We start from the raw sequence: 20,633 nt of genomic DNA, 5'->3' as shown, positions 1-20,633 counted from the left end.
ATTGTGTGCATTGCGAACCGAATAGCCCTGAAAATTACTCTCCGGGTTTAAATGATACGTTCTGGCGTTTTTCATTATGTGCATATTAAACAAAGAGGCCAGTTTTGAGAGTTCCAGCTTTGTCGCCATTTTGGGGAATGAGGCGCGCTTTGTTGGTCTTCTAGTATGTAGCAACGCACCCTGTACTAATAATTGCAAGAAAACCCGGACAGGCTAAGGGCACAGAATTTCGCAATAATCCGAATTCTAAGAACAATTGGAAATTTTCTTTACCAGCGGTTCTAAAATGTGGCGTTTCTTCGGTGAATGGTAGCACAAATAAGACAGCCGAACAGGAGTAAGCGACCAGAGCGTAAAATAGAAACGTTTCCGACGAACGGCCGGCTCTCAGTCAGCCCAGAAAGAACTCCGGACAGAGACTCGAGGAATGCCACGTCATCTGCTACCGGACCGTTGTAAGTTTATGATTGCTTGGTCTTTCCTCTGCAGGGACAGGTGGTGTGGTCACCCTAACCGTGGAAGCGGAGAAAGCCCAAGCTGTTTGCATCTCACATGAAGATGTTGAAAGGCTCGCCCATATTGGCGTGCAGGTAAGCATAAACAGTCCATATAAGGCTCGAGTGCCCATGTCAAGATACCTGGGCATTTCGAGGGAGACACAATCCAAAACCGCCTTTGGCATGAATGAATAGGATGGGTTACATGAAACGGACTCTGATGGTGCCATATACTATAAGCTGTCAATTTTCAATCGTTCATTTCACGACCACTCGGTCCTCTGTCAGTGGTCATTCAGATATACCCACGGCTTTCAAGAGTCTGTGGGAATCGACCCGGCCATTTGGTGGCTTGCGAGCGGGCCTCACCATTGGCTTCATATCGCAGCCAGTGGTAGCCAGAGGTCAGGTCCAGTTGCATGCTGTTTACAGAGCGCTGTGATGCATCTCACCGTTGGCTGCATGTTGCATCCAGTTACATCGAATGAATGTAACATCCAAATGGGCTCGAAATGGACAACGGAAAATGGACTGCGCACAGAATACGGCGCCTGGTAAAGAAAAGGGACGGAGGACTTTCTCTTTTGTTTTCAGTGTTTTCTCCACTCCATTGTCGTCGCTCGTTGTTACTTACAGCGGCTGCTTACACGGTGCTCCTGGGGCGCTGCGTCGGGGCTGCCTTGATTTTAACGCGAGAGCGTTAAGGAGCTCGTGTCGCAGAAAAGCCATTGTCGTCGGCGTCGGCCGTGAGCGAAAAATCCCTCCTCCTCCTCCCCTCGCAATGTACGCCACTGCCCCAACAGATAGCGCGCGACGGCAGCGCAAGGAAAGGAAGGGACGCCTGTCGCATATTTCGGTGGGCAACCCGGGCCGCACCTCAAGGGAAGGAAAATGAAATGAAAATTGGTTTTAAGGACAGGAAATGAGGCCTGCCTCAAATATCTCTGTGGACACCCGAACCGCATCGTAAGGAAAGGAACATGAAATGAAAATTGATTTTAGGGAAAGGAAGTGACGCGTCTGACATATCTCTCGTTCGGGCGCAGGGCGGCCGTGCGGGCACGCAGGAATCATGCGGTGAGCGGCGAACAACGCGGCGCACATCCAAAGCGCGTTCACCACGAAGCTTGCGGCTTGCTGCCCGTTCGTTCGGCGCGGAAGCTATGCTGGCGTTCGTGGCATCGGGTTTGTCGAGACCGATGTGCCGACGAACTACGACTGTATCTTGAGTCCCGCGCGTTTCGGCAAGGCGTTTGGCACTCCGCGCGTCCGTTTCACCGTGCGTAGCATGCAGAGCGATTTGTCTAACGGGCACGCGTCGCGCCGAACGGGCGATGGCGTTCCGTGGACTCCCTGGCAGTGCTGCAACACGCGATCGCGTTCCACTCTTAAAGGCGAAGCTTAAGCGTCCTCAAATTTTTCCTGAATAATACTCGCCCTTTGCTCCTGTCTCCCTTATCTACTTGCCATGCTCTGCACCTGTCTTAGCTCGCAATATATTTTCGCATCGAAACGCACTTCAGAACAGTGCATCCCGTAGAAAAAATTCAGCTGGAGAAAACGGGGCTTAAAGTACAGCTTTTCTTGTATCATGAGGTAAACCTGTTGATAGGTGCTCGAGACGGTCTCAGATTCACTTACAGTTTGGAGCAAAGCTAGACACCACCGTGGCTTCGTGGCTGCGGACGGCAGCGTACCAAGTAAAAAGCGCACTAAAAAATTGGCAGTTGCCTAGCTGAGCTATGCCGAGATATACGTAGCGAAAGCAGCAGCGGCGCGGTTCAGGTGTCTGCCGGTATTGAGACAGCTACTGCGCCATTTCCTTTCCCCCAAAAGCACATTTTCATAAAACGCCAGTGCACTTTCATGCGTTCAGTGGAACGCTAGGTGTGACCCATGCGGCACCACCCGTGTAGACCGACACCAGAACTGCGGCCGTAAGAGAAGGAAAATGAAATGGACATTGGTTTTAAGGAAAGGATATTACACATGTCTCGCAGAGGTCACGGTGGCATCGCATGCGCAGTTCATGAAAGTGGGTTCTGCAGCGGCGGTTCAGTGGTTGGGGCGCTCGGCTACTGATCCGGAGTTCCCGGGTTTGAACTCGACCATGGCGGCTGCGTTTCGATGGAGGCGAACGCTAAGGCGCCCGTGCGCTGTGCGATGTCAGTGCACGTTAAGGATCCCCAGGTGGTTGAAATTATTGCGGTGCCCTTCACTACGGCGCCTCTTTTAAAACGAATGCTTTTCTACGCCAGCGAGCGAGCCATTTCGGCTAGTCGCGCCGTATGCCGTATGTCGTATGCCGCGGCTGACCGAGCCGCCGTTGCCTAGCAACGCCGCAGCCGCGATTCAACAGATGGCGCCGCCGTCGACGCCGCTGCCGTCGCCGCCCGATCCTCCAGATGTGCTCCGCTGGGGTAGAGGGAGAGGAGGTCTCCCCTCGCGGTGGGTATATATATATATATATGCGCTTCGGCTCAGTGTATTGTATAATAGTCGTTATGGAGAGCGCGAAAGAGATGCAACCACGGCTGAACGAAGCGAGGAAGAGAGAACGCGCTCAGGAGACGCCAGAAGAACGCGCCGCACGACTCGAGAAGTTTCGTAACGAAAATGCGGCTAGAAGTCGTGCCGCGTCCCTGAGTGACTCTTCAACTGCGGAAGAGACCAGTTTGAGTTATTGAAAGCGTTGGAATGAGACGCTGCATAGACGACGTGCCGAGGAAACGAAGCTTTCGCAATTCGACTAGGGTTAACCAGAGCTAAACCACCGTAATTTTTTTTCCTTTTTTCTTTCACTTCCACATTTATCCCTTCCCTTACGGCGCGATTCAGGTGTCCGTCGATGTGTGAGACAGATACTGCGCCATTTCCTTTCACCCAAAACAAAATCTTCATAAAACGCCAGTGACATCTGTGCGTTCAGCGGAACGGTAGGTGTTATCCATGCGACGCCTGCCGTGGAGACCGACAACCGAACCGCGCCCGTAAGGGAATGAAATTGAAATTTGTTTTAAAGAAAGGAAATGTGCTCTTTAATATTCTGTTGAGCTCATTTCCTCTCCATCGACATGTACGCACTTACGTCTATGCGGACGACTTTGCGTTTATTGCGGCTGCTCCGCAAAAAGCGCATGGTTTGTTGCAGTCATATCTGAGTATACTTTAGCAATGGCTGAGCAGCTTACACCTGAATTTAAATGTTAGCAAGTGCGCCATCCTTGTTTTCCCCCTACTGAATCCTATAGTGGTCTCTCTCACTTTCCACTTACAGCCAATACCACAGATTCAATCCCTAAAATAACTAGGGGTCATTTATGACGAGGAACTGACCTGGCGACGCCACATTGACCAGATCGCGGTGAAGGGGGCTCGGGCTGTGGGCATGTTGCGTAGACTGTGTAGTCACTGGTACGGCATGCGAAGAGATGCGCTATTAATGACTTACAAAATGTATGTCAGGCCAATTTTGGAATTTGGATCTGTGTTGCTTTCAGGCTCGGCTACATACAAACTTCGTCCTCTCGTCCTTTCGGAGAGGGAAGCACTTAGGATGTGCCTCGGCCTCCCAAAATTTGTGGCTACCAGTGTGCTGTACCTTGAAGCCCGCATTCCCCCTCTCTTATCTCGGCTTCAACTTATAACGGTGCAGACCTACCTGAGAATCTACGAATCTCATTTCCACCGTGCGCAAAGCATTTTCTGTTGTCAGCCGACCTCCTTTTTTAGTGCCCTCTGGTCTCGTTTCCATACCCCTCAAGTAGTGTTTGTGCAAAGATTACTTGAGCCTTTAGATGTGAACATTTATGACATCCTTCCTGCGCTATGCAGAGGGCCCGCTGCCAACATTGTTTTCGACGATATTTACCCCCAAAATGCAAATCTTTTGCCACCTTGTATTCTAAAGGGTCTACTAGACAATAATCTAAGGACCCTACCTACAAATATTGCAACAGCAAACGACGCATCGCAGTGCAATGAAAAGGCAGGTGTGGGAATATTCTGTTCGCATTTAGATTGGTCCTTTTCACGGCGGCTTCCAGATTTCACCCCTATTTTTCAAGCAGAGTTTCGGGCAATAGTACTTGCTCTACGCAAGCTAGACCCCTCTATTACCGCAGTGGCAGTAATTACTGATTTTTACCTCTGTGTTCATCCCTCACCGCGCATGTTGACGGTCCCATTTTCAACACATTCTTGTCCCTGCTTCCTCCGCATTTGAGTCTTGTTCATTTAGTGTGGGTTCCCGGACACAGCAGTGTTACAGTTAATGAGATTGCTGATACGCTCGCAAAGGCTTCCCTAAGCGGCCCCGTGTTGCCAATCATCCCGTGTACAGCCTATATTACAGCATCTAGGTTTCGGTGACGTGCGTTTTCAAGCATCAAGACAAAACACTTGTAATGTCGGTGGATTATCAGCACCTCAGATATTCTTGGAACTGGCAAGTTTGTCGATCTCGGTAGCTTGAAGTATCTCTCGCGAGGCTGCGGTGCGTATACCAACTCTAAATTTCTATTTACACAGGTCGGGTTTGGCGCTCTCTCCCCTTTGTGCATTTTGCAGTGAGCCTGAGTCCATTGAATATTTTTTGCTCTATTGTCGCCGATACACCTCTTCGAGAAGAAGGTTGCTGGAGGAGCCCTTACGGCCCCTTGGTCTTAGTTTAAGCAGCCCGCTCTTGCTATCATTTGGTGCCACCATATTTGGGTTCATATAGATCTGGTTGTAGCGAGGTTCTAAAGTTCCGGCTAGAGTCTCACCGACTGCCATGCTAAGGGTTACAAAATTTTGTTTCCTCTCAATTAGTACATTTTGACTTAATAAACCTTTCCAGTCCCTGTCTTTAATATTATTATTACTAATTTTGAAATCCAAGCTTTCATCCCTTTTCTGTTCATGAGGAAGAGTCCCCTGGTGTTGCTTTCCCGCGTGCTTTTCATTTCAATTACGTGAATACAGGTGAATAGTCACCCGATTCTTGGCCGATCCCCCAGTGTGGGTATGTGCCACCTTTTGATACGCTAACAACAACAACAACAAAGGAAATTACACATGTCTCGCCTGTCTCACATATGTCGGTGAACACCCGAACCGCGTCGAAAGCGAAGGAAAATGGTCATGTGCCGCTCATGCGCTGCTCCTCTCTAGTTTCGCGCATGCGCACTATCGGCCTCCCACACTCACGGCGAAATTCTCGACTGGGTAGCGTAGTGTAGCTCTCGCTAAAGAACAGCGTTGCCCACGATTAAACATGTTTCTAGCGACGCTGTAACCTTCATTTCGCGATTGCATACCAAGTTGGCTGTTGAGACATGCTAGGCAGCGCGATTAAGTGCTCGAAAGAAACGTTCTTGTGGAATTTGCGTAATAGCAGCCTCAGAACTTAGCAGACTGTTAACATGCTGCAAAGCAGCAGTTTTTGGAGAAAAGATCCTTAGAAATATCATGGGGTTCTGGTTTTTCGCATGACAGTTACTCATCGAACAAGCTCGCAGCTCGACAGATGGAGGGGCACTTTTTCACGCATTATTACGCAGATTGTTGCTGCCTTCATGTTGCGTCGCGAAGAGCAAAAATTCACAGCGGATTCACGGTGATGAAGGTGCCCGACATTTAAAGTATAACCATGTAGCAGCTCTGGCAGGTCCGTGAGCCGAAATGCCGTTGTAACCGACGTAAAGCCTATCATCATATCCACAGCCGCCATTGCCATGTTTAGCATGTCAAAGCTGGGGAGTCGCACAATGTGCTTACAGTCACTTGCATCGGTGGCATTCGCAAGTCCCGCAATTTTCACCCGCTTCCCCCGTGGTTATGGGGCCATGGCCTAAGCTTCCTTTAAAGGAGCCCACAAAACGCCTTCAAATAGCTGTTATACCAATAACATTAGTAGCCCGGTGAGGCGTTTTCCCGGCGTTGTTTCCTTGTCACGCTCGGTGAAGCGTAGCTTCCTGAGGTAAAGATTGTAGGCTTCCAAAACGTCACAAACGCGTGGGAATAAATGCGTTCGAATCTGAATGTGATGTAGCGCAGAACTGCCAATTGTAAATTGTGATAGCCGTCGGTCAGAAGTCGAAATGTCAACCAACACATTTAACTTTACCCTGTGTCCCGCTTCTCTTGCCATAATTTATGAGGAACACTTGGCTTCCCCATTCCCCCCCCCCCTTCCTTTCATGCGTTCTCTCAGCTCGCCCCTCATGTTTTCTCTTCTCTTTATTATTTTTTTTCTGTATTTCATTCCGCCATGCTGACCAATTCCTTATGTAAGTATTTCCAGTCGACACAGCCAGTAACACCAAGCCATTTCGCAGCTGGACACACAGCCTTTTAAGCCCACACTTGCTATCTCTCCATATTCCCCTCCCCCGGATTCCTTTCTGTTGAGCTGGGCTTTTTCTTTTCACAGTTTTGCAAGCCAACCGTTTAATCAACTTTAGCAGCCATTATGCCTGGACAAGAACTTGCCTGGCCTAACACCATTCATGATTTACACCATCCTTCCCCTCACCGTTTCTTCCTCCTCGGACGGATGACCCTATTTAAACCCCGCCAATGATGAACGCTATGCCCAGACGTAGTCAAGTCCTCTCGTCGAAACGTTGGCGAGCACCTCGAAGTTCTTCCTCACTTGTTCAATTTGTGTTTATAAAGAACCATCTGACCAACCTCTCGGTATCATAAACACAAGCAAGGGCGTTTGTGAGAGCAGATCAATCTATGGGTGTCTATGGAATTGGTGTGTATGGGGAGTGGCTATGCTATCGCTTTTTCACAGATGGTAAGTGATTAAGAGACCTCTTTGGAGTAATTATTTCGCTGACCTCGGGCTCGACCGTTCGTCTATAGACAAACAGCGGATGTTATACATCAGTGTTCTGCGCAAAGTAACCACGACCCGAGGCTCCTTTTGTCTGGCTCCCCGTTCATTCCTTCTTCGCTCAAACCGTCCAACCTCGCAGGTTAGTCACCATGGCTCTCCAATCGTGAGGTGGAAGCCGCAGATTCGATCCCGTCCGCGGCGGGTGCACTTCGATGAAAGATAAATGCGAAAACTCCTGTGAACACAGCTTTTATTGCGCCATATAGAACCTTAGGTTGTCGAAATTAATCTCTTCAGCAATGCACAGTTCCGTAAGCAATAGTGTTGCTTTGCCACATGAACGTAGGGCAACGAATAAGTCCCTTTGCTTCAACCCAGATCCGCGGCAGATCGTCTGTCTCCTCAGTCGGTGCCGACGCGTAGCAGGCTAGAAAAGCCTTCTTGATTTGGTCCGACACACGGTGCTAAAGAAATTTTTTCTTGCTTTCTTCTTTTACACGACAGTGCTGAAATAAATAAAGCCGCTGTATACTAAGCTCTGTAGCTATACGGCTCAAGTATCCCTAGGCGTGAAAGCAATAAGTCTTAGACTAATAAGTAACAAGAAATCAATTTTATAATCCTCTTGTCTCATTCCAATGCTTGCTTTTACACAGATCGAAAAGACTTACACCACACCTCAGGACATTGAATGGGCAATCAGAGAAAACAATTTCTTCATGCTTCAGGTAAGCTTCTGATTATTTGCAGAAGATATTTGGTGGTAGTAAGATTTAAGGGCGCCGGAAGGTCGAATCCGGGAAGCAAGATTTTTTTTAAGACAACGGTTCTTTCACGTGCTCGGAAATGCGTCCGTCATGAGTGAAGGGCACGGTGCTCCACCTTTGCGAGATAGGACAACAACTTAGCCATTGCTCGCATTACGCTTCAATTTCTGCACCTCGACAAGTTGACGCGCAGCGCCTGTACTCGCAGTCAAGTTATGCAGCGTCGATTTTAAAAAGTATGGCGCCTTGAAGGCGGAATCGCTTACCAGGGGACGAGGAAGACGAACGTGGCTCTGAATAAATTGAAGCGACACGCCGATAATAGAGTGGCAAGGACGTAAAGCGGCAGACTAGAGAGACGCAGCGGAAAAAAAGGACGACGACCACTAGTTACCGAAAGGAGGTCCTGGTAATAGCCGAAGCAGGCGCGAAGTGATCATAGCCTGAAACCGGCGCGGAATCAAGCCGTCATCAATACGAAGTTGGTGCAGTTTCGTCAATCTCTTATAAATGCTATTTGCGACATTTGCAACACAATAGCAGCTGAGGCTAAAATAATGCTTCACTTCAAATCGTCGTCCTTTTTCATTAGAATAAAAACAAGTCATATGTAATACGTCGTTTTACCGAACAGTAGTGTAGTTGTGTTTTGAATTTATCTTTGCCACGTTTTTCTTGTGGCGGGTTTGTTTATGGTCATTGTCTTCATTCAGGTATCCGATGGAACTGTTACGCGAGTGTTTGATGTATTTGCAGTATTGTTGCCTCAAACATTTTCCACATCCTGTGTTAAAATGACATGCGCTGCGAAGCTCTCACACTTTTAATAAAGCATTCCTGAAGAGCTCATATAAAAACTGCAGTGTAAAGGGGGTGGGGATCCATTCAAGCTTCCCTCAAAGCAACTTTTTCCCGCTTTACGCAATTTAATCTGTGTAAAATTGAAAAATTAAAGATTGAGTTTAATTTTATACATATCGAGCAAGCAGTAAGTTCAGTTCCACTTCATAAATACGTTCCGTTCCATTCACGTTCCGTACTGCAGTGTCGACCAGTCACAACCATCTTCAGGGAATCCGACTGCGAGATGATCCATGAATTTGACAACGGCCTGAAGTCTGGGAAAGAAATTCTGAGCAAAGCTAACTTGGCGTAAGGCTTCCTAGTTCCTGTTACTTTGGTTTAGCCGCTTGTGTTAATGACCTTCAAATGGTTTGCGATTTCGAGCTTCTCTGTAAGATGTTTCTTACTTTCGTAGGCTAGAGAATTTACTCCAATGCCTTTTCATTTTGTATATTCAACTCTTGTAAAAACGGAGTATCTTTGAACCGACCTCTATTGACTTGTCCGCTCTCCTAAAACTAACTTTTCGACGCGTTGTGACAATGGTTTCTTCGTTTTTTGCAGTGCATTGAGGTTACACGGAATACAAAAAGACGGAACAAGGAAAACTCACTTAGACGATGCGCGATAACACAACTTACAAAGCAGCGCGCGCAAACGAAGACGCTATACAAGCTAGTGCCTAGTAGCAGAGTTATTCATAGTGCTTCAGTCACCAAAACAGCTTGTGTTAACATGAAAGCTCGAGTATCTACTTTTATGGTAGCATTTCTTGTGCTATTTTGTACCTAACGTTTGTCGTTATATTCAAAAGGAATATGGTACGGTGAGTAACACCTGGATTTAAAAAGCGCACTGATGATTCCAACTCTTCCTTCTTTTTCTAGCGAAGTGCTTCCAGGGGCAACGTCGCCGCTCAGTTTATCTTTTTTGCGTGTACCCTTCGAAGGATATTGTCGGGTAAGTGCACTTTATGTACACTGAACTCTTTTGGACTGCTATCAGACAATATTAATTACCCGTGTTAAGCCTTTTCTCTCCGTTGACGCACATGCAGTGCCAGGCGCTGCCATCCTACTTGAACAAGCTTCCTTATTTCGAACCTTAGCTCTCTAAGGCTCCTCGTTCTGTTCTATTCACTTCGTGTCCTATGTTGTCCTATTGCTACGCTGCACAGTCGCGAAGCGAAGATGTGTCGCTGGGCAGTCGACGATGACAAGGACGCTGCCGCTCGTGCTTGATTTACCCGTTTTCTGGTGTGTCTTTTGTGTACGGCCTATCGTTCCTGCTGCTGAATTAACCTCGTAATATTTGGTGGAGCTTGCGGGGTATCTTCGACACCCTGGTCCTGGAGCTTCGGCGTCCTGCGTCAGCCGTCGTCGTCGGCCGTGAGTTCTTAGCCTGCGTCGCTCGGCCGTGCCCCAGCCTTACAGACCCAAACCGACCTCGCCGTTGTTCTCCCCCGGCCCGGCCCCCACCCAGATCACTCAACACGACGAACTGAACCCGACGCAAGGACCTGACTTACCGACCCCACCAACACAAGACCCCGCTTACATCTGAAGACACCGTTCCCCTGCCCAGGCCGTTCGGCGCGTCCTGGGAACTCGACCGTCGGCTACTGGCGACCTGCGGCCCGGAAGCTTCGTGGTCCAGGAATCATTCAGCCATCTCGTTTATCGTCGCGGCCAGCACCTCACCACTTTCCCGTTCCTGTCCAACCATCTTCTTAAGCCCGTAACCACTTCGCGCATCTCTTCCTCACCGATCAGGACGATCGCTTGGTGGCCCCGGGTAGTGTGACGAAGAAGACGACGAATTGTGCAGTGGCGCGGGCAAGAGCGCTCGCGCTAGGCCAGTGGCCATTTAATCATTCCATCGTCATCTGTCATTTAGTCCTGTCTTCACCTGTTTGCCGTGTCATTTAACATTATTAACAGACGGTCACTAAACTGCTGAGTGCTGTTTAGGTCTTGCGTCACTTATTGTCTTTACTGGGGTTAGTAGTATGGTCATCTCGCTGAAAAAGCCGTGAGGTCACTGTGTACATGTATTTGTTTTCGTGGGTGTGCACGCGTGTTTGCGTGTGTTTGTACGTGCGTGCAAGTCTCTGCGCGCGTCTGCGTGTGTGTGGGCTTATGAACGTGTGTTCAGTAGGTTTCTTTGCATTTTATGGTTTCATCAAGTTCAAAAGAAAATAAGTATCATTGAAAACTCCTGCACTCTACTCGCCTCAGATTATTCCACAGCGGCGATGTTCAGCTGCCAAAAGTGCATCATTAAACCTTGGCTTGCATAAGCTGAAATTCAGCGAGGCGAATCATTTTACTAAGGCGGTTTGTTGGTGATTGTATTTAAGCACAATTTATTTCGGCTTTTTAGCTCCGACCTCCTCCTCTGCAGCTCACCATGCAGCGGTAGCCGATACCTCAAAGCACAGTTCGGTGCAGCCAGTAGCGCACTTCCTGTCTGCACCTTTCCTGATGTCCTGTTTATGGAGCTTCTTGGCTTAAATAATTGTGACGAAATTGTCCCGTCATTTTAGACTTCTAACTTTAGTTAGTAGGCTCACTCAAGCAATAAATTTGCCCAAGGAGGGTCTTCCGTAGCTAAAGGTTTCAATGCGGAGAGTTGGTCACCAATGCATGCATTAACAGTTTGTTTTCCACGTTCTTTGTATAACAGGAAGAAGGCACAAAGCCAGTGCTTGCATACAACCCAGACCCCACCCAGTATGTCCCCCTGTGGATGCCGGTACACCGCTACAACTACTTCCTGTGGTTCTCCGATGTAAGTCATAACAATGGACTCTTAAGGGTTCAGGGTTCACAATCAAAGGAATATTCACAAGGACTAGCAGGCGCGCAGACTTTAGGAATTGAATATTCATGCAATAGGGTTATTCGATGTTCAAGCTATTATAATTCCTTACCTGAAGGAATGAGGAGTTATAACAGCGACGAATGAAATGCTTATTTTTGGTGGCTCAGTGGTTAGGGCGCTCGGCTACTGATCCGGAGTTCCCAGGTTCGAGCCCGACCGCGGCGGCAGCGTTTTTAAGGAGGCAAAACGCTAAGGCACCAGTGTGCTGTGCGATGTCAGTGCACGTTAAGGATCCCCAGGTGGTCGAAATTATTCCCGAACCCTCCCACTACAGCACCTCTTTCTTCCTTTCTTCTTTCGCTCCCTCCTTTATCCCTTCCCTTACGGCGCGGTTCAGGTGTCCAACGATATATGAGACAGATTCTGCGCCATTTCCTTTCCCAAAAACCAATTATTATTATTATTATTATCATTATTACTATTATTATTATGAAATATATGAATAACAAACAGGAAAACGTCATAAAATTCGATTTCATTTCGGTCTTTTGAGACTGGCTGTTCAATAAGACCTGATTTATTTAATATTGCAGTAAGTTGCATTACAATTGATAGTCTGAAAGTATTTATATTTATGAGTTTCTCCCAGGTATTTCTTACCGCCGTTTGATCGCACTAGGAGAGCTCCCTAACGTATACCCACCACACGCTACAAATTATTTCCTTTGCGGCAAAGTTTATACCAGTGATTCTGGCATGTAGGGTAGAGTTATGGTTCTATGATATCTTCGGAAAGGTTGCAAACTCTCTTAGATCTATGATTCAGTGTTGTTGAAGCAACCACAGTCATATCTATAGGCAATCAACAAAGATTATCTATTTCAAGAATGTACTTAGGTTCAAACCGTGCTACAGACAAAAATTCAGGGACTAATCACTAGAACCAAAGCCTCACACGCAGATAAACACGGGGCTTTGTTTAACCAATAGGTAGTTTCAGTCTAGCACACTTTTAGCGGCTCCAAATATAAAGGACACTCGCTTATTACGAACGAGATATTTGCTACCATCAGATAATATATAAAGGTAAAGGCAGTTCGTCTAAGATATATAGCAAACTAGGAGGCGCCGTAAACTCGCCCTCGTGGTGGATCAACTGGCGCTTCCAGCAAAACGCGGAGACCTAAGAGCGTATCTCAGCCCTCGCTACGCCACCACAGAAAGAAAGAGCGACCGAAGACAACAATATAGAAAGCGGCGTTGAAACTGCACATAACCACTGACCCAGCGCCCGCCAGTGACACAAGTTCAGCCATTGCGTCCGCGTGTGTATACTGAGCAAACAATCTCGAGAGTAAGGAGAAGCGCGGTGGGCGGCGTTGAATTAAAATACCTACTGCGCAGGGTCGTGTATCAACGGACAACATCGAAACGAGAATGCCTGCGCCAGCCACACAGTGAAGCAACCGCGCAGGGAGCAACGTCACAGGCGGCCGTCATGCCGCCGAAATCCTAGCTGAGCGACAATTTACAACCTTGCCCTTGTTGACTTTCGTTTATCGCCGCGAAAAGAAGTCGCCAAGTCTAGCAGGGCGCGGGTTAGGGCCTTTTCTTTTCCTCTCTTTCTCTCTTCATTTTTCGTGTTTTGTTTTTGTTTCAATATTTCATTGTTTATATTTGTTTTCTTGTAATTTTTGTTTTTACTTTTTATTTTTGTTGCTGTTTTCGTTTGTTTATCTCTTACTTACCGTTTTTCAGTTTTCTTCTTATAATTAGTCTCTTAGTCTTTTAGTCTTTTAGCATAATTAGTCTCAGTATTTAGTCTGTCTTTTCTAAATTTTTTTTATTTTTAATTTTTTTTCATTACATATATGTTGCTTATCGACTGTTGCTTAATCAACTTATACTTATAATTTATTTCCCATGCAACTTATGAATGACAGTTCGTGCGGACAACTCCCGTAAACAAATTTCCGTTCTCAAACACCCGTCTGCAATTTTCGTCCACGCCACTCATGAGCCAAGAAACGCTTACGCCTTAATATCACAAGCGAACAGAACGTTACTTTTCTCAAAAAGAGATCTACATCATAACCGTCGGCATTTGAAGTCAGAACCTTACACGCAGCGATGGCGTAGAGGTACAGCATCCGCCTCGCGTATAAGACGGCCGGGGTTCGAATACCGGTGCCCCTCAATTATCCACCGGATTAAAAAAAATTGGAGGGGTACTTAAACTCCGCCTGAAGGGTGTGACCCGATAACGTAATGGGTTAATTCGCATATATGCCGAGGGTAATTCTCTACAATTCATAGATCCCTGCAATTCCTCGTACCACTTCTGGCGCAGTGGTGCAACGATCACGCGATGCGCCCCTGATTTTCAATGGCAGGTGGTCCCAGTGGTGGAGCTTGCACGGTCCAGATTGCTCTTCCCGAGCGACCACTCATTAATTTAACTGCCACCAGCCGCAGTGGACCGTATGCTCACATCCGATGCACAGGTTGTGATGACAGGTCACGTCAAGTGATCTAGGCGCCTGGTCACGTGACCTAGATTGCCCGCCCGCCTCCTAGGTTGCTTTCTGGACACGAAGTACCAGAGTGATGCTCCTGATTTTCCTCTAAACGCCGACAACGCGGATCACGCCGACGCCGGATTTTCGTATAACGGAGATTTTAACGCTATGCGTTAAAAAAACTCCGTGTGTCGATGGAATTGCATAACCTGGCCCGCGGTGCTCCCTGATCTTGATTACCAGAACCGATCACACACTCCCTCACCAGAACAGCATTTGGCCACCCTTGTGCAGTACCTGCCACAACCTCCTAAATGACTCAATCAATTAACCCTCGGCCCTCAGTGCCCAGAGGCTGCGGAGCAACTGACCAAGATGGCGGTCAGACTTGTGACGCAGCGGAGGGTGCTGTGAATCTCTGGCTCCAGACAGGCCGCCATTGGAACCGGAACCGGGCAACATTTAACGCTAGAACCTTATCCAGTGAGACTAGTCTAGAATTGCTATTCGGGGAACTAGTGGGTATTAAATGGGATGTCATAGGGCTTAGTGAGGTTATAAGGACAGATGAGGCGTATAGTGCTAAGGGGCGGGCACGTACTATGCTATCCTAGATTAGCCGACAGAAGAGAATTAGGTGTGATTCGTCATCAATAGAGATATGAAGTCGAAACAAATAAAATCAAATTTATTCCGCAAAAAAAGATACGAGGACCGGTAAAAGCTGTGAGAACAGCTTGAGGAGCCATGACCCCCTAGCACACAGGGCAGCATAAAAGTGTGCGTCTAAGGAAGTACAATACACTAGGACGAACACATACATGAGTTCTGCAAAATTGCTCGAATAGGGAAGTGCATCAGGGAAGTAAATGACTACATAGAGGAATTCTATTGTATTAACAAGAGGGTGGCAGTTACCGTAGTCAGGCTTAATAAGGGGTATAAACTGAAAGTTGTGCATGCTTACGCACCTACTTCCAGCCATCATGACCAAATCGTTCAAAGGTTCTGAGGACGCGGAATCGGCAATGCGCAAACTAAAAACGCAGTGCACTGTACTGATGGGTGACTTCAATGCAAAAGAAGAAGGCAGGAGGCAGGGCAGTAGGCGACTATAGCATAGGCTCTAGGAATAGCAGGGGGAGTTATTTGTCGAGTTCTTAGAGAGAAATAATTTACGGATGCTGAATAGCTTCTTCCGCAGACGAGAGAAAAGGAAGTGGACATAAAAGAGCCCCAAATGATGAGGCTAAAAACGATATAGACTTCATACTATGCGCAGAGCCTGCCACAGCGAGGGATGTGGAGGTTGTCGGAAAGGTGCGGTGTAGCGACCAAATGATGGTAAGATATCCAATTAGCTCATTATTGAAGAGGTAACTGAAGAAGCTAGTGAAGAGGAGGCTCATTAAAAAGTTTGCTGTGAGAGGAAGTAGAGAAATTAGGATAGTGCTTCAGAACGAATATTCGGCTTTAACTGAGGAAGATGAACTTAATGTTCAAGTTGGAAACGATAATCTCACTGTTATAATTATGGAGTGTGCACAAAGATAGGCGTTAGGATGGTTCGCCAGGATACCGACACGCTCTCTCAGGAGACGCAAGATCTGACTAAAAAACGCCTAAGCATGAAAACATCAAACCCCAGACAAAAAAATACAACTGGTGGAGGTATCAAAGTTAATCAATAAGCAGATAATAACTTAGATAAGGAAGCATAATATGGATATCATCGAGCATGCTCTAAATATTCGAGGTAGTCCAAAAGCGGTGAAGAGCAAACTAGGCTTAGGCAAAAAGCAGGTGTATGCGTAAAGAGACAAAGAGGGCAATGTGATTAGCAAAATGAATAAGATAGTTAAAGTAACCCAACAGTTCTACACAAATTTTACAGTTATTAATGAAATCGGAAGGACGTAAATAAGATAGGCAGTACCACACACCGATTGGACGTCCAGTCAGTAACGAAAGAGGAAATAAGCAAAACCTTAGGTGCAATGCAAAAGAGAAAAGGAACTGGTTAGGCACTGGTAAGAGCACTGTTGAGGAACAGGTAAGAGCACATCTATTGTAGGACGGAGGGGACATAATGCTGGAAAAACTGCCCACCCTGTATACGCAATGCCCTATGGCTTCGATTATAACGCTAGCATAATCATACTCAGTGCGAATGGAGATGTCAAGGACTTGAAAAATTACATGCTGAACTGTCTGTAGCCTACAAGGCATTTACTAAGGTAACTGCTAATAGAGTAACGACAATCTTAGACTTCAGTTAATCAAATGATCGGGGGGGGGGGGGGGGGGGCTTTAGTAAAGTATGCTCGAAAATAAACCATATTCACACTATCACTCAGGTGATAGAGAAATGTGCCGAATATAACCAACCCCTATATATAGCCTTCATAGATTACGAGAAAGCTTTTGACTCATTGGGAACCACAGCGGCAATGCACGCATTGAGGAATCAGGGTCTAGAAGAGTCTGTGTAAAAATACGGTAACATATACCAGGTTTTTAAGAGAATTTTATCACTCGTGCTGAAAAATAGGGTTTTTGAGGTAAACAGAAGCTTTTTCCGGCATAGCAATGCCAGCATTGCGGGCGTAAAAAACAGGCGAATCATCTTAACTAGCTAAGTGATTAACTTAATTCTAATAGTTAACTTTTTACCTATCATTAATAGGCACCTTATTGCAAATATAGATTTGTAGCCGGCCGTTAATAACAGCCTTGTCAGTTTTTACAATTTCGAAAACGCCATTACTCTCGCCGCTGTGGCAAGATAAAATTTGGCTACATCGTGCAAATATACATGAACTTTCGAAAAGCATGCAAGCAGAGAAACCCATCCAGTGTTCGTAACTAGTCGAAATAGCCAAATTTTGTCGTGCCACAGCGGCGAGTGAAATGGCGTTATCGAAATTCTAAAAACTGATATGGCTATTACTAGCGGTCGGCTACAAATCTCTAATTGCAATCAGTTGCCTATTGGTAATAGGTATAAAGTTAACTATTGCCGCGAATATTTGCAGTATTTGTTCGTTTTTCAAATCTGCCGCCACACCACTTAATCGCTTTCTTTGCGACGCAAGACGCGGCTAGATTTATCTCGATTGATCGCAGCCAGGCAGAGCTGATTCTACGTTGTTCCGGAATGTTCTAGTACCTTTGCGCTCTTTATCTCGAAAGTTCGCTATCAGCTTTAAATTGAGCACGGCCGACAGCGGCGGGCATTCTGTTCGACGACCGCCGAGTACGCTTGTCGCTCCGCCGCCGCCGAGTGATTCAGTCCATTTTGGGTGCAAGTCAGCCCAATAAACAGTTTTCTTTTAGAAGACCCTTTCGTCCGTCTTCATCGCTGCTTCGACTGCCATCACCACTACGTGACATCTGGTGGAGGTGCTGGGTAGCCTTCTATGTTCCGGACGCCCCCTTCAAGTCGTGAAGCCAGCCCTCAGCGATTCGCACGCGAGGACGAGCCAGCAGCTCAGTGAGCCAGCCGACGTCTCCAGGGAGAGGAGCCTGAGTTCGGGAAACTGCCGGACCGCACCAGACAGCGAAAAGACGCTGCTACGAGCACCGCAACCTCGCCGAAGATGTCGACACCAATCATACTACAGCAGCCGCGGGTGCCGCCAACTTTCAATGGATCCCTAGGCGAAGACCCTGAAGAATGGTTGGATCAATTTGAGAGCGTGGCGTCACTCAACAAGTGGGATGATGCGGCAAAAAATCAACACGTGTTCTTCTCACTGGATGGCTCCGCACGCACGTGGTACGAAAACTACGAGTCGTCCCTTACGACATGGGAGCTATTGAAGAGAGAACTATTGAAGGTATTCATCAGTGTCTTGAGGAAAGAAAGAGCCGAACGACTCCTCGAGCCCAGGATCCAGCTTCCGAATGAGCCCGTCCGCGGTTACGTCGAGGAGATGAAGCGCCTATTTCGCCGCGCCGACCCCGGGATGACCGAGGAAAAGAAAGCTCAGTTTTCAATGCGTGGTCTAACGGAACAACTCTTTGGCAGCCTCGTCCGCCAGCCGCCAAAAACAGTCGAGAAATTCATGCAAGAAGCCTGCACGATTGAGAAGACCCTCCACTTTCGAGCTCGGCAGTACAACCGCCCTTCCTCTGCCTGTGCAATCCGTTCGAACACGCCGGACACCACCAGCGACAGCTTGCGGGAAGTTATCCGCGAAATCGTCCGAGAGGAGCTACGCCGATTACTGCCATCCTCCCCACAGCCGCAAGAAGCTACTCTGATGGACGTGGTACGGGAAGAAGTGCAACAGGCTCTTGGCACCCCGGCGACCGCAGAACCCCAGGCCATGACCTACGCCGCTGCAGTAAGGACTGCTCAGCCCCAACGACAACCCCCACGTCCTCCCCGAGATGAGCCACTTGCTCCACAATGCCGCTCCCAGCCCCCGCCCGCCCAGCCTAAGACCGACCCTCAAGCCCCAGGAAATGCGACGCCTGGAGGACTTCCGACAACCGGCCGTTGTGCTTCCATTGCGGTGAGGCCGGCCATATTCTTCGTCACTGCCCGTACGACGTATCGGCCTTCGACGATTCGACGTTAACGCCCCACGACCACGCTTCGGACAACGTCCGCAGGAAATCGACGAGTACCTGCGTCGAGAAGAGTACACGCCGAACCGCTTTTCGCGCTCACCATCGCCGTCAACCTCGCGCTTTGCGTCGCCACGCCGCAGCTACGCAGCCGCGGTACGAGGAAGGTCTCCCAGCCCCCGTAGGGGAAACTAAAGGCAGCAACCTCTGGAGGTGAGGTTGCTCAAGAGTGAAACGCAGAAGATCCTTCACCGACCACGCCCCATGAAGACGCTGCACCCGCGACGCCGCAGGAAGAACCGGCACTCGCTGCACCGACGCCGCACACAATGAGAACGCCGATCACGACGCAAGCTGCCTTGAAAACGACGCCGCCACCCAGAAGAGCTTCGACCACGCGTCCCACCCGCGACTAGCATACGCGACGAAGCCGTGACCCGACGCCGAGAACGACGTGCAATGCAAGAGCCAGGACCTCCGACTTAGAAGTGACTATCGACGGCCGGAAAGTTACCGCTCTAGACGACACAGGAGCCGATTATTCGGTGATGTATGGAACATTCGCTGCGCAGCTGAGAAAAGTCACAACAGCTTGGGACGGCCCAACAATTTGCACCGCAGGGGGCCACCTCATTACGCCATCAGGACGATGCACAGCGCGAGAGACTGTCAAAGGACATACCTATCCTGCCACCTTTGTTGTGCTACCACAATGCTCCCGCGAAGTGACCTTGGGTATGGATTTCCTTAATGAGCAACAGGCGATCATCGACCTCCGATCCAAGCAGATCACACTTTCGACGGACAAAGCCATCGCTTCCATGAAAACTGGGGAAAATCACGTAGCCCGGAGTGTCCTGGAGGAAAAAGTGAGCATCCCACCACGATCAAGCGTTATCGTGACAGCAGGCGCCGCGAAAGCCATTAACTCTGAAGCCATCATCGAGGGGATCCTGCAGTTGCTTCTAGACCGAGGAATCAGCATCGCAAGAGGCATCGCACATTTCAGCAATGGCCAAGCCGAAGTACTGCTGACTAACTTCAGCGAGGAATACCGGCGCATTAACAGAGGAACAACGATTGCTTTCTTCGACGAAATATCTGACGTACGAGACTCCTTCGCCCTCTCCGACCCCTCCGCAGAAGATTCGCCCAACCAAGAGAACTTGCCCACTTTCGACATCAACCCAGCCCTGCACCGGAACAGACAAGACTAGATCCGCAATATGCTTCAAAGCTACAGCGAGTGTTTTTCAACTTCGCCGAAGGTGCGACAGACGCCAATTGCCAAGCATCGCATTATAACGGATCAACACGTCCGACCTCTCCGTCAAAGCCCCTACCGTGTGTCAGCGGGAGAACGACAAGCCATCCGGGACAAGTCGAAGAAATGTTTCGCGACGACGTCATTCAGCCTTCAAACAGCCCATGGGCGGCACCGGTTGTTCTAGTGAGAAACAAAGACGGCGCACTTCGATTCTGCGTGGATTACCGCCGCTTGAACAACATAACAAAGAAGGACGTCTACCCCCTCCCCCGCATCGACGACACACTGGACCGCCTCTGCAATGCCAAATATTTCTCATCGATGGACCTCAAGAGCGGCTACTGGCAAATTGAGGTCGACGAAAGAGATCGCGAGAAGACAGCATTCATAACTCCGGATGGGCTGTTTGAGTTCAAGGTGATGCCATTTGGTCTCTGTTCCGCACCAGCGACGTTTCAGCGAGTTATGGATACAGTGCTGGCAGGCCTGAAGTGGCAAATTTGTCTGGTATAT

General features: G+C 48.2%; 1 protein-coding gene across 1 annotated transcript in view; it reads left to right on the top strand.

The window, feature by feature from the left end:
• Positions 1–20,633, top strand: part of LOC144121871 (rifampicin phosphotransferase-like) — a 148,366-nt gene that overhangs the window by 71,678 nt on the left and 56,055 nt on the right. Inside the window, exons 20-24 of the mRNA XM_077655290.1 lie at positions 490–590; positions 7,983–8,054; positions 9,139–9,245; positions 9,824–9,896; positions 11,622–11,726. Coding sequence (XP_077511416.1) covers positions 490–590; positions 7,983–8,054; positions 9,139–9,245; positions 9,824–9,896; positions 11,622–11,726 — 458 coding nt within the window. The remainder of the gene's footprint in view (positions 1–489; positions 591–7,982; positions 8,055–9,138; positions 9,246–9,823; positions 9,897–11,621; positions 11,727–20,633) is intronic.

The sequence above is a fragment of the Amblyomma americanum genome, chromosome 2 (assembly GCF_052857255.1).
Source record: "Amblyomma americanum isolate KBUSLIRL-KWMA chromosome 2, ASM5285725v1, whole genome shotgun sequence".
Classification (NCBI taxonomy): domain Eukaryota; kingdom Metazoa; phylum Arthropoda; class Arachnida; order Ixodida; family Ixodidae; genus Amblyomma; species Amblyomma americanum.
Note: the sequence above shows the minus strand (reverse complement) of the source record. Positions and strands in the feature narration are given on the sequence as shown.